The sequence below is a fragment of the Mastigoproctus giganteus genome, chromosome 9, assembly GCF_048544385.1.
Source record: "Mastigoproctus giganteus isolate SK-2022 chromosome 9, ASM4854438v1, whole genome shotgun sequence".
In the NCBI taxonomy this organism is placed as follows: Eukaryota; Metazoa; Arthropoda; class Arachnida; order Uropygi; family Thelyphonidae; genus Mastigoproctus; species Mastigoproctus giganteus.
In genome coordinates, this window is record NC_143583.1 from 121,987,093 (window position 1) to 122,000,319 (window position 13,227).

At 39.3% G+C, this 13,227-nt stretch overlaps 1 protein-coding gene across 2 annotated transcripts in view; it reads left to right on the plus strand.

Moving 5' to 3' along the window:
• The window catches only part of LOC150080687 (plexin-A2-like), a 1,379,917-nt gene that overhangs the window by 1,266,047 nt on the left and 100,643 nt on the right, over window positions 1-13,227 (plus strand). For both annotated transcript variants that reach the window (XM_090381876.1, XM_090381877.1), the window contains one exon: window positions 5,063-5,160. In XM_090381876.1, coding sequence (XP_090238002.1) covers window positions 5,063-5,160 — 98 coding nt within the window. The remainder of the gene's footprint in view (window positions 1-5,062; window positions 5,161-13,227) is intronic.

The following is a 13,227-nucleotide window of genomic DNA, read 5'->3' on the forward strand; positions in this document are numbered from 1 at the left end:
AGAAAGTATTCATTTCACCTGTCCATCCTCTTTAACAGTTTATCAGGTTCTTCCTTGAATTTAAACTACCTACCTGTTTGTTCCAAAATTTCCAGCAACCATCCTTCTCTCACTGAAATTTATGCACCCTCATGTCTGAACAAGAGGAAGGATTCTATCAGCAGTGATCTTACTCAGTTCAAGGCCTTAAACATCTCAATCAAATCTTCTTGCAGCTGCCTAGTCTCCAGATGTTTTGCAAAATTGAAGTCTCTTCTGGTAAGAGTATCCTTTTTGCTCCCTTCACCAATCTTTCTGCTCTTCTTTGCACCCATTTCAACAAATCCACATCCTTCTTAAAATGAGGCTTCCAGGACTGTATGCAGTACTCAAGATTTAGCTTACCAATTGCCTTATACAATGGGATAATCACTTCCTTATCCCTGATGGCAAAACTCTATGTCATTGACAAACCTCAATGAGCTGTCCTGGCAGCCTGTCTGCACTGCTCAGAGGAATTTATATCTGACTGCACAATTAACTCCAGGTTCTTTTTCATTCTCCACTGCTCTGAGTGTGATAAAACAACACCTGATACGTTAATCTGGGATTACTGCACCCCATATGAATTACCTTGCATTGATCGGTATTAAATTTCAATTTTCACTTCTCGACCCATCTGCCTAATTTGCTAGATCTTGTTGCATTAGCATACTCTACTGTAATTAACTCTCTCTCCCCCCCACCCGCTAAGCTTCATATCATCTGCAAACCTTGACCTTAAGCCTGATATGCTTTATCAATATCATTAATAAATATAGAAAACAACAGTGGGCACATAATTGAATCCTAGGGGAATCTGCTAATAACATTACTCCAAGAAGAGCAGTTTTGCACATCGTGGGGTTGAATTAAAAATAGTAGAAAAAGAAAGGAATTTTTGAGTTATGATCCAGGCAGACATGAAGTTCTTTGAGCTGTGTAGACAGGTGGCAAGGAAAGCCTATGGTGTCCTAATCATTTATTGAACATTTTCTTGTAGTGTTAGGAAGGTCATAGAAAGGCGATTGTAAGACTGCACTTGGAATACTGGGTTCAAGTATGGAGACCACCTAAAATGGGACATTGAGCTTTTTGAAAGGGTCTATAGCACCTAGTGAGTTTGGCAAAATGGCTTCCACATGAGGAAGCCATTGTGGGTTACAGCTTGGTAACTAGGTATAGGAGACCTAATTGAATTATATGAGGCTCTGATGAAGAAAGTAAAATGAATGGGGGTGAAATTTTCACATTTATTCCAGAACTGGTAGCCATAAATTTAAATTATGGTGAATGGTATTGACTGAATTGTAGGCAGTTCTCTTTTAGTAAGCAAGATGTTAAGTACTAAAATAAATTACCTTTACAGCTTGGAGAAATTCGAAGTTTAGGTAGAAAATTTACTACGTGAATTGGGGAACAGAGGGGAACAGGTATCCTGTGTGTTATCAGACACTCAGCCTAAAACACTGATGGATCCAATATCTCTCTATTACAGAAGATTTAGGAGAAGTCCGGTTGGCCTGCCTCCCTAAAATCCACTCATTCACACCTCAATGGTAAGCCCTGTTACGTCACTTAGGTGGCAACGAACGTGTAGAGTGGTACTCTTCAAGACGCCTGGTCAGCGTGAAGAGGAAAAGACCAAACCCTGCAGCATGTGACAGCACAACAAAGCAAATGGCCCTCAGTCCCCAGCAGCTTTCACTCTTCCTCTTACGGCAGCGAGAGGATCAGAGTGGAAGCAGAGGGTGCTAAGAATCTCTGGGTATGACCAGGCTGCCATGCACGGAAACTGAACTTGGCCTGTTATAACGTAAGATCGGTGAAGACAGGATATTAGAGCTGGAAAAGGAATTAGAAAATGTGAATTGGAATATCATCGGTTTGGCTGAAACAAGAAGAAGAAATGAATCACTTATAAGTTTATGAAGTGGAAATCTGCTGTACACCAATGGAAACAGCGAAAGGCGTGCAGGTGGAATTGGGTTTCTGGTCCATAAAGATTTTAAAAACAACATTTTGGAATTCAAAAGTACATCACCAAGGGCGTCAAGACTAATACTCAAGATTTCTAAGAGATACAAGCTAAAGGTTATAATGATTTATGCACCAACATTGAGCCATGATGATGAAGAGGTTGAAGAAATGTACACCGAAATTGAGAGTCTTCTAGATGAGCAGAAAACCCACTACACTATTATTATGGGGGACTTCAATGCTAAGGTTGGAAAAAGGCAAAACAGTGCAGAAAGAGGAACTATAGGAAATTTTGGAATTGGTGAAAGAAATAAAAGAGGTGAAAGACTTGTGGAATTTGCAGAATCTCAAGGACTGTCAGTAATGAACACTTTTTTCAAGAAAAGAGTGAACAGAAAGTGGACATGGAAGAGTCCAAATGGATTAACAACTAATAAAATCGACTTCATCCTCACTAACAGAAGATATATTGTGAATGATGTTACTGTCCTGAATAAGGTAAATATTGGAAGTGATCACAGAATGGTAAGATGTACACTTGATATAGATGTAGGAAAGGAAAGGAAAAAACTGACTCGAGTAAATAATACAAAGGTCTTTGAGATAACAGAGGAGGAGAAAAAGCAGTATTTACTGGAACTTAAGAACAAGTTTGAGCTTCTGCAGACTGCTCAGGACCAAGATATCGACAAGGAATATTACAACTTTCTGAAAGTGATAAAGCCCAAGAAACCTATAGGGAAAAGGAAATCCAAAGAAGAAAAAATTAGTCAAGAAACACTTGTCATGATGAACCGAAGACGACAAATGAAGAGCAAGAAAAACACTGACAGGGAGAAAATTGAGTATACTGAGTTATACAAAGCCATTAGAAAGAGACTCAGAGAGGACATAAGAAGATTTAACACAAGAAAAGTAGAACAAGCATTAAGGGAAAACAAATGATTTAAATCAGCAGCCATGAGCAGTAATACAGAAAGACAAATGATACTGAAACTGAAGAATAGCGATGGTGTACTTATAAACAGCAGAGAAGGCATAATTCAAATAAAAACCTTGGGAAGTGCATTATGGCCACAGAAGCCGATGCGCCAACAACTACCAAAAAAAATAATAATAATAATAATTCAAATAGCAGAAGATTACTATAGAGAATTATACAAGGAGCGAGGGAATGATGCCAGCAGTGGGGAAGTTGGATTGCAAAGGAGCAACACATGCGACATACCCAATATTCTTCCTGATGAGGTAGAACATGCATTGAAGAATCAGAAAGCCCCAGGGGAAGATGAAGTTACTGTAGAGTTGTTAAAATTGGGAGGAAGAGACATAATACAAAAACTGGCAAGGCTCTTCACAAAGTGCATTAGAAAAGGTGTGACGCCTAATCAGTGAAATAATGCAATCATAGTTTTGCTGCATAAGAAAGGAGAAAAATCAGAAATTGGAAATTATAGACAAATTAGCTTTTTTATCCCACATCTACAAGTTGTTCACAAGGGTCATTACTAACAGATTATAAAGAATACTTGATGAGAATCAACCGAAAGAGCAAGCTGGCTTTAGGACAGGATTCTCAACTATGGATCACCTTCACATAATATCACAGCTAATGGAGAAAGCAAATGAATATAAAACACCATTATGCGTGGCATTTGTGGATTATGAAAAGGCATTTGACTCCATACAGCATAAGGCAATGTTTCGGGCACTGGAAAGACAAGGCATAGATACCCCATATATTATGATTTTGAAGAAAATATATGAGAGTGCTACCACCTTTATTAGACCAGACAAAGACAGTAGGAAATTTAAAATCGAGAAAGGAGTTCGACAAGGAGACACGATATCTCCGAAGCTGTTTACTGCTGCCCTTGAGGAAGCTTTCAGAAGATTAGACTGGTCGCAGAAAGGAGTCAATGTGAACGGAGAGTACCTAAACCATTTACGATTTGCAGATGACATTGTGGTCATAAGCCACGATCCCAAAGAATTAGAGGAAAATCTTAATCAGTTATGCACACAGTTAGTAAGGATTTTGGACTAAAGATGAATATGGCTAAAACAAAAGTAATGATGAACAAGTATGCCACAGAAAGGGAAATAATGATTGAAGGAGCAGTAATTGAAAAGGTGGAGTCATATACTTATCTGGGACAAGTTATTAGCTGTAATAATGATAAATGGCTGGAAGTCAAGAGAAGAATAAGTTTTGGATGGATAGCATTCAGGAAATATAGTCACATACTGAAGAGCAATATCCCAGTTTGTCTGAAACGTAAAATAATGAACCAATGTATTCTCCCCACCATGACTTATGGAAGTGAAACTTGGGCACTCACCAAAAGAATGGAAGAGAAGCTGAGAACTACACAGCGAAGAATGGAACGAATTATATTGGGAATCAGACTTTTAGATAAGAAGAGAAACACATGGATTAGGCAGCAAACTCAAGTAAAGGACATTCTTATCAAAACTAAAGAACTAAAATGGTCTTTGGCAGGACACATAGCTCGAAGACATGATGACAGATGGACTAAGAAAATAACAGAATGGTACCCAAGAGGAGCTAGAAGAAAACATGGAAGACAAAGGCGGAGATGGATAGATGAAATTCATGAGTTTGTGGGTAGTAAATGGATTGCCAGTGCTCAAAACAGAAGGAACTGGAAAGGTGCTGGAGAGGCCTTCATCCTGCAGTGGATTGAAAATGGCTGATGATGATAATATATAGTTTAGTTGTATATTTTATTTATTTTTCTCAAAAAGTGATTTTTTCCCAATTGAACAATTTCAATACCCGCATTAAAAGAGTACACTGCTTCTTTACTGAAATACTGTTTATTCATTATTTTTATTATTATTTATTATTGATGTGTTTTTTTTTTTTGTTTTTTTTTGTCTGGATAGCAAAAGCCTGAGGTTTCCTTCAACTGTATAATTAATAATAATAATGCTTTGGCAATTAGTCTTAAACTACGATATATGTAGAGTTTCTATGTTAATTTATTTTATGACAGATTCAGATGATCTTCAGTATAACATTATTTATATTTATTTTTAGAAACTCTTAACTTCTCGTTGAAAACCAGTCCGCCCTTAAGTCGAGCAACATCTCCTCTTAATCACGATCCAGAAGCAGGTTATAAATACTGGCATTTAGTAAGTATGGTATTAATTATGTATAAACTAATATGAGTGATTTGAAAACAGGTTAAGCACAAGGATGTTTTCCAAAAGTTGATGACATTTTAGAGCAGATATCTTATAAGGGCACAAAGGGTGATATTGTTGTACACATTGGCAATAGTGACATTAAGTGTAGTAGGTCTGTTAACTTACTTAACAAGTAAAGGGCAATGTTGAAAACAAGTCACAACTTTGGGTTAAATTTGAAAATGTGTGCAAATCTGCCCAGATACAATAGGAAGAAGTATATGATGAGAAATTTATTAATCAGTTAGACTTGGAGAGATTGTGCAAGGCTCATGGAGTAGAATTTTTCTCTTCTGTTGGAACATGCAACAGCCGTTCCAATAGAAGAGAAAAATCTATCTCTGCCAGCCTGAATCCTGTCTCAGGGACAGGATTCAGGCTGGCAGCAGTGTGGGTATGCTGTCTGGGTAGCTCTGGTGTCCCACTCCCAAGTGCATTTATTGCTTGCTAGGTAGTGGGTATCCCATTTGGGCTCCATGGTGAGTGGGGAGTCCGGGGCAATAAATCAAAATAATAAAAAATATGAATCCTGAGAATCTAAACTTCACTTCTGGGGGTGGGGGGGGCCCAGTCCCTACCAGAAAATAATGATAATGAAACAGACACCATCACTTCAACAAAGAGGCCAAGAATGGAAACAATATCATCAGATCCAACACCTAGATTCCTGATACTCCATTCTATTGGAGAAAAACCTATTGGGAAAATGTTACCCTTCTTTATCTAGAAGGGTCTAGTCCCCATATTAGCCTTTGCAAATTACAACCAGAATAGAGGCCGTTTCAGTTTGCCTTACAGTGGGGTTTTAACAGTCTGCTCCAGTTATTGCCACCTGGGACTGACATACCCCAGAAAGATCTTGAGGATCTTATTTTTCAGTTACCTCCACCTTTCTTACTTCAGGGGAATTTTAATGGACTTATCATCCTGTGGGGTTATGCTAATATCAGTGGAAGGGAACGAGTCAGAGCATATGATCACTGACAACAGCCTCTCCCTTCTAAATGTGGGAACAAATGCCTTTTTCCACGTGCCTACCCATATGTTTACTGCCATTGAACTTTCTGCTCCCTTCTCTTGTCTGGTAGGTGAAGGAAAACCCATATGGAAGTGATCACTTCCCCATGATAACCATTCTTACATAATGGGAGACTGTGTCTTCCTTTTAGGTTACTGCAGTGGAAGATTGATCAAGCAGACTTGAATGCCTTCCAAGATCTGACAAATTTTGACATCGCTATAGTCAGTCAGCAGGCTATCAATAATGCAGTCACATACATCACAGAAAGTATCATCTATTCAGCTGCAATTCCAAAAACATCCACCTGGTTTCCACAATTTCCAAGACAATGGTGGAATCCAGAATGCACAACAGCAAAAAAATGGGCAAAACAAAGCATTGGGGATATTCCGTTGATATCCACCACAGCCAGTCTCATAGCTTTTAAACGTGCACATGCTAAAGCACATTATATCTGTCAGAGCAAAAAGGAATCCTGGATTCATGTTACAACTTCTATTAACCAGGCGACCAGCTCTAAGGTGGGCTGGGAAAAGGTGCAGAAAATGAAGGGAAAGTACGGTGCACAGCCTTCATTGGTTGGTCCTGGAATATAGTGGATGTACTATTGCAGACTCTACTGCAATAGCCAATGCTCTTGAAGAAACATTTGCTAACATCTCAGCAACATCACCCTACTCCCCTGAGTTTCTGATTCTTAAACACAAAACTGAAAAACAGGCCCTTAATTTTACATCAAAGGGTTTCCACCCATATAATGGGGCCTTTTACCATCCATGAGCTAAAAACAGTACTTGCCCTTACAAAAGCTTTCACTCTTTGACCAGATGACATCCATTATGAAATGAATTTCATAATGACTATTGATCATTACAAAATGATCAAACACCTTTCACCAAAATTCATGGACCACCTTCTCTTCCTCTACAACAGAACCTTCCTTGAAGAGCAGTTTCTGGATGCCCCCCTCCCCACAAGGCAATTATTCTTGCCTTTGCTGAGCCAGGCAAGGATCCAAAATTTCCAACAAATTGCCATCCTATTGCTCTGACTACCTGCTTGTGTAAATTATTAGAGAGAATGGTTAATGCTCATTTTTTATGCTACTTAGAATCAAATGACCTTCTCTCCCGCACTTCTCTCAGTGCAGCTTCCAAAGAATAGGCCTACTTTGGAACACTTAATTAGAATGAAAACATCTATTCGAGATGCTTTCCTTAAAAGAGAGCACCTGGTGTCAATCTTCTTTGATATGGAAAAAGTGTATGACACAACTTGGAGATTTGGTATTTTAAAAGATATTTACAACTTTAGTCCTGAAGGTCACCTTACTGTTTTTATTAAAAACTTTTGTTTTTTCCAAATTTGAGTAGGATCCACTCTCTTGCAGTCATTTTGCCATGAGAAGGAAGTACTGTAATGATCTGTATTAAGTGTTATACTTTTTGCCATTAAAGTTAACTCTGTTACTGAACAACTTATCTCAGTGGCTCACATCTGGTGAACATGAGAGTTAGAGAGAGAGAGACCACTGCAGCAAACCGTTGATCATCTTAACTCCTGGGCAATGGGCAATGGCTTCAGGTTCTCATTAGAGAATACCATTTGCATCCATTTTTGTTGCAAGCATAACTGTCACTCTGAACCTGAATTAAGACTTGGACAGTGCACCATTCCAGTAGTAGCAGAAACGAAATTCTTGGGACTTATATTTGACAAAAAGTTGACATTTTTCTCCATCATATCTGTCAGCTGTGCACCAAATGCATTAGAGAGCTGAAACTTCTCCATACTCTCTCATCTACCAGTTGGAGTGAAGACTGGTACATTAACAGACATTACTCCATTTCTATCATGCATTTGGGCAGTCAAAATTAGATTATGGGTGTCAAGTGTAAGCAATCTGCCAGGAATAGCATCCTTCACTGGCTTGATTTCGTCCACCATTAGGCAATCCACATTACTACTGGTGCATTTAGAATATCTGTCCAAAGTCTGTATGTCGAAGTAAATGAACCATCCTTGTTGCTTTGATGAAAACAGTTGTCTCTCTACCTTATGCTTTTAAGCTGAACACCCTGCTGAACTACCCCACCTGAACATCTATTTTTGAGCCACAGTGAAAAAATCTTTATAACATGTGTCAGACTGCAAGCCATCCATTCAATATATGTGTCCAAAAACTACTCAGAGAGCTGAACCTCATGGTAGACAAGGTTTTACTATCGCCAAAGCAAGGGAAAGGGGCTTCCACCCTGCATGCCCAAATGCCAGTATGTGATTCTCCCTTAAGAAGTAGTTGAAGTCTGATACCCTATCTACTGTCTATCTTCAGCTCTGTTCAGAACACTGAGCCATACATTCTGACATCTTGCCAGCATACATTGATGGCTGGAGGCCAGAATCGTTGTGGGATCTGCTGCTGTCTTTTCAGTACATAGTCTATCTGAGCAGATTCCCCTTGAATGCAGCATATACACTGCAGAGATAGCCTTGAAAGTTAGCCTTGGATCACATAAGAACCCAACAACACCATCAGTTTATTAAATATACCGATTCTCTGAGTGCGCTACAGGCTCTGTCAGTGATGAGATACACCATTCATCCAACCCTGACCCAGGTTCAGCCGATGATATGCTCTGTCTGTGAAGGTGAATTCGATATCTGCTTCTGCTGGATACCCAGCCACATTAGCATTATTGGAAATAATTTGGCTGATACTACAGTGAAATCAGCACCTTCAACGAATAATCTTGGCCTGTCAGTCCCCTAATCCGTAATAAGATATATTCACACTGGCAAGACTCGTGGCATGGGCAGATCACAAAAAAACTGTACCAGATTAAGCCTGTAATCAAACCATGGCAGTCTAGTCTGCACAGGATTCATAAAGAGGAAGTTATTCTTGCTCAGCTTTGCGCATAGAACATAGTCATCGTACACATTTGTTTCTGCTGAACACCAATGACCCTTCTGTGTGCGAGCAGTGTGACACCGTTTTATCCATTAAGCATATTTTAACCGAATGTACCAAATTTAGAAATGCATATTTTAATGCTTTTAACTATCTGACTGAGCCTTATACACTCAGTCAGATGTTATCTGACAATGACTATGTGTCAGCAGTTTTTAATTTTTTACAAGCCATTAACTTGTATATACTTATATAATATAGACAACTTGTTTTACTACTATACTGATTTTTTATTTATTGATGTAGACAGGACTGACGTAGCCCAGTGGTCAGGAGCGAGAGTGCATAGCACGCGTTCCTTGAGTGGACCGGGGTTCAAGCCCGTGACTACTAAATACAATAAATATTTGTATTGACGATTTATTGTAAACTCTACTGACTTGGTTGTTGTGCTGGAGTATAAACAGAAAATTTATTTATTTATATAAGAGGGATGATCATTTAATTTGCAGCTAGTACAAGATCTTATCTTAATTGTCATCATCTGAATCTTCTGTGGATTTCTCCTTTTTTGAAATACTCCCCTTAAAATTTACACACTTTTGCCACTATCGTATTTAATGCTTCTTGCAAGCCATTTTTTGAAAGACTGCAAAGTGCTTCCATTGCGGCTCTGCGAGCATCCTTGTGTCAGATGAGAAATACTTTCCTTTCAGAGCTTTCTTCACGCTCGTTACCATACGTTACCATGTCTGGGTAGCCCTGGCATCCCACTCCCAAGCACATTTATTGCTTGCTGGGTAGCGGATGTCCCTTTGGGCTCTGTGGTGGATGGGAAGCCTGGGCACTGAACCATAATAAAAAAACACTCTGAATCCTGATAAACTAATTTCTTCTGGGGCCCAACCCAGTCCCTAACTGAAAATCAAACTGATGATATAGACAAAGCAAATGTGGCAAAGAGGCCATGAACCGAAGAACCATCAGGTCCCACGCCAGGATTCTCGATTATTCATTCCCAAGCTGAGAAACCAATGGAAAATGTTGCCCTTCTTTATACAGAAGGTTTAGAGGAGTTAGCAGGTTCCCCTAAATCAGTTAAGAGGCGTCTTCTGGGGACCTCTTAACTGATGCAAAACGCGACAGGCACTCGGAGCTGCTACTCCGATCAGTATCAGTTGGAGGCATACAGATAACTATGACACCACACAAAACACTAAACTCATTAAGAGGCGTCATCTCTGAGTGGGGCTTCCTTGAGGTCACAAGGAAGAAATATGCACCAAACTAAAACCGCAGGGAATGGTAGCTATGAAAAGAATTTCAATGCATAAGGATGGGAAGTTTGTACCAACTAGGAACATCATCTTTACATTTAACATCCCCTAATGAGATAAAAGCTGGGTATATTAATTGCAATATCAGACCGTACTTTCACAGATGGCCTGCCGTGGAGTGACTGCTTGTCCTCTTTGCAAATGACCATGAAAGAACTACATGTATAGGCACCAAACCCAATTACGTCAAAATATTGCCTATCTGTTTATTGGGCGACTTCAATGGACACCATTCATTGTGGCATTCTCCCAATGCAGATGGATGAGGACAACTCATTGAACTGCTCGCTGACAGACAAAACTTAACTATACTAAATACTGGCTCATCAACTTACATCCATCTCTCTACAGATACAACCTCTGCAATAGATCTCTCCATCTGCTCACTGTCCCTCTTTCCTAGTATTGAGTGGATGGCCTTGACAATCCGCTTAGCACTGATCACTTCCCAGTAATATGCAAAATTCAAACATCACATTCCATAATTTCAGAAAACCTCATAAAATGGAAATTTTCCAAAGCAGATTGGGCAAAGTTCACTTCTCGTGTGTCCTTTGATGACCAGATCATCGAAACCTCTCCAATCGACAGTTACCGATCACATTACAAGGCAAATACTGGCTGCTGCTGCATCTACTGCGATTCCACAATCACAGTCAACCATAAATTATTGGTGGAATGAAGAGTGTAAGTGTGCAAAAAAAGGAAAGACCAAGTGTGGAAGTTTGAGTGAGGATGACCGAGTGAGAGTGAGGATGTTTCACAAACATCCTACTTCAGTCAATATTATAAACTACAAAAGACTTAGAGCCAAGGCCTGTCACATTAGGAAGAAAGCTAAAAGAGACTCTTGGATTCGATTTGCAAGCTCGATTAATAAAAATACTGACACAAGAATAATATGGAGAAAAATAAAACAGCTAAATGGCAAATTTCCCCCATTATCCCCCCCACTTCTCAACTGGAATGGGCAGGAGCTTTCTACTCCCACAGAGATAGTGAATACCTTAGGGACTATATTTTCACAGTTTTCTGCCTCAAGCATATGATCCATCATTCCAAAAGATCCAAGTATTAGCTGAAAAATCCCAATTGAACTTCAGATCTAGATGTTCTTTACCCTTCAATCAACTTTACCCTACTTTACCCTACAAAAAACTTAGAATATACATTTTAACAAAGTTCTTCAAGATCCAAACTGTCCAGATCTCTCATGGTATTATATTAAACCATCCTGCGACAGTTATTTCCTAAACTGGGGAAAGCATTCTCTTGCAAATGTCAACATACAACAACTCCACTGTTCATCCATAAAAGCATGATATATACGGACTCCCAGAGTGCACTTATAGCTTTACAGAACATTTCTTCTCAAACACATCCTTTCATATAATTCATAAAATCCAAACTGATGCATATTCAAGAACTGCAGCGAATGGTCATTTTCTGCTGGATACCAGGAAACGAATGTGCAGACTATGCCGCTAAGCATCCATCCAAAAGAGAATTGTCACAGTATTATGTTCCATATCTTGACTACAAAAATAATATACGAAGAATATGTAAGGAACAATGGACAATTCAATGGCAAGCCCAAACGCGTAATAAACTCCTCCAAATAAAACTGAACCGCAGTTATGGTCCTCCAGCTTCCGTGTAAACAGAAGGGAGGAAGTAATCTTAACCAGAGTGCGAATTGACTACAGTCAACTTGCCCACCTTTATCTCCTCACAGGTAATGATCCTCCGCAGTGCAACTCTCCTCCTACAATGAAACATATTCTTGTTGAGTGTATTTTGTACACCACTGCCTGCCAAGTCTCTTTTAGCTTTCTTCCAAATCTTAAAGAACCCCTGACATTCTACCACATCATAGGTAACAGTGCTAATCTGCTTGAAGCTCACATCTTGTGGGTATGGGCTTGGCACACCTAGGGTCCTGAGCTGGATATCATCATTCTTCTCTTTCTTGGTGATTCCCTTCTACTTCTCTCTCTCTCTCTCTCTCTCTCTCTCTCTCTCTCTCGGGTTAATTAAGAAATAATTTTTTGGCTGGTGCAGCATAAGCCTCAAGCTTCCTTGCACCATATGGCTAATAATAATAATAATTTTTCCACTTTATTAAACAGATAAAATTATATCACCATTTTTTACTGATGTCATAACAGTCGGTATGCATGTGTACCATTCATAACGTTGATTAGGACAATATGGCCTAAGTCACCCTTGCACCAAAAAACAACAACAAGTGGTGGAAAGAAGAGAAAGAGATACAAAGGCTCAATCCAGAGCTGAACAGGAGGCAAGGATAGCAGTCAATACAATAAATAGCAAAAAGCCTACATGTGCGTAGAAAGTTGCAGGGAAACATTCCATTGCAACACAAACCGATATGTCTATCCCACCAAAGGAGTCATTCACTCCTATTGTGCGCTATTTATTGAGCTCTCAAAAACCCACACAAAAAACCCAGTCAGCTGCCACTCCAATATTAATTGGGATAGAAAAGCCACAAAAACCTGAAGTGCCACTGATAATACAAAAGAAAATGGATTTTGAAGACAAGGAGATACCAGACAACTCAGTCCTGGAACTCTTTGCCAAAGAAGAAGAAGAAATGGATACAGGCCAATGCCCATTCTTTCCAAAGAAAGAAAAATCCAGGATTGAGAAAATGAAGCCCTCAACCCCTCAGAAGCTGTCAAACAGACCACCAAAATCTAAATAATGACCACACTAAA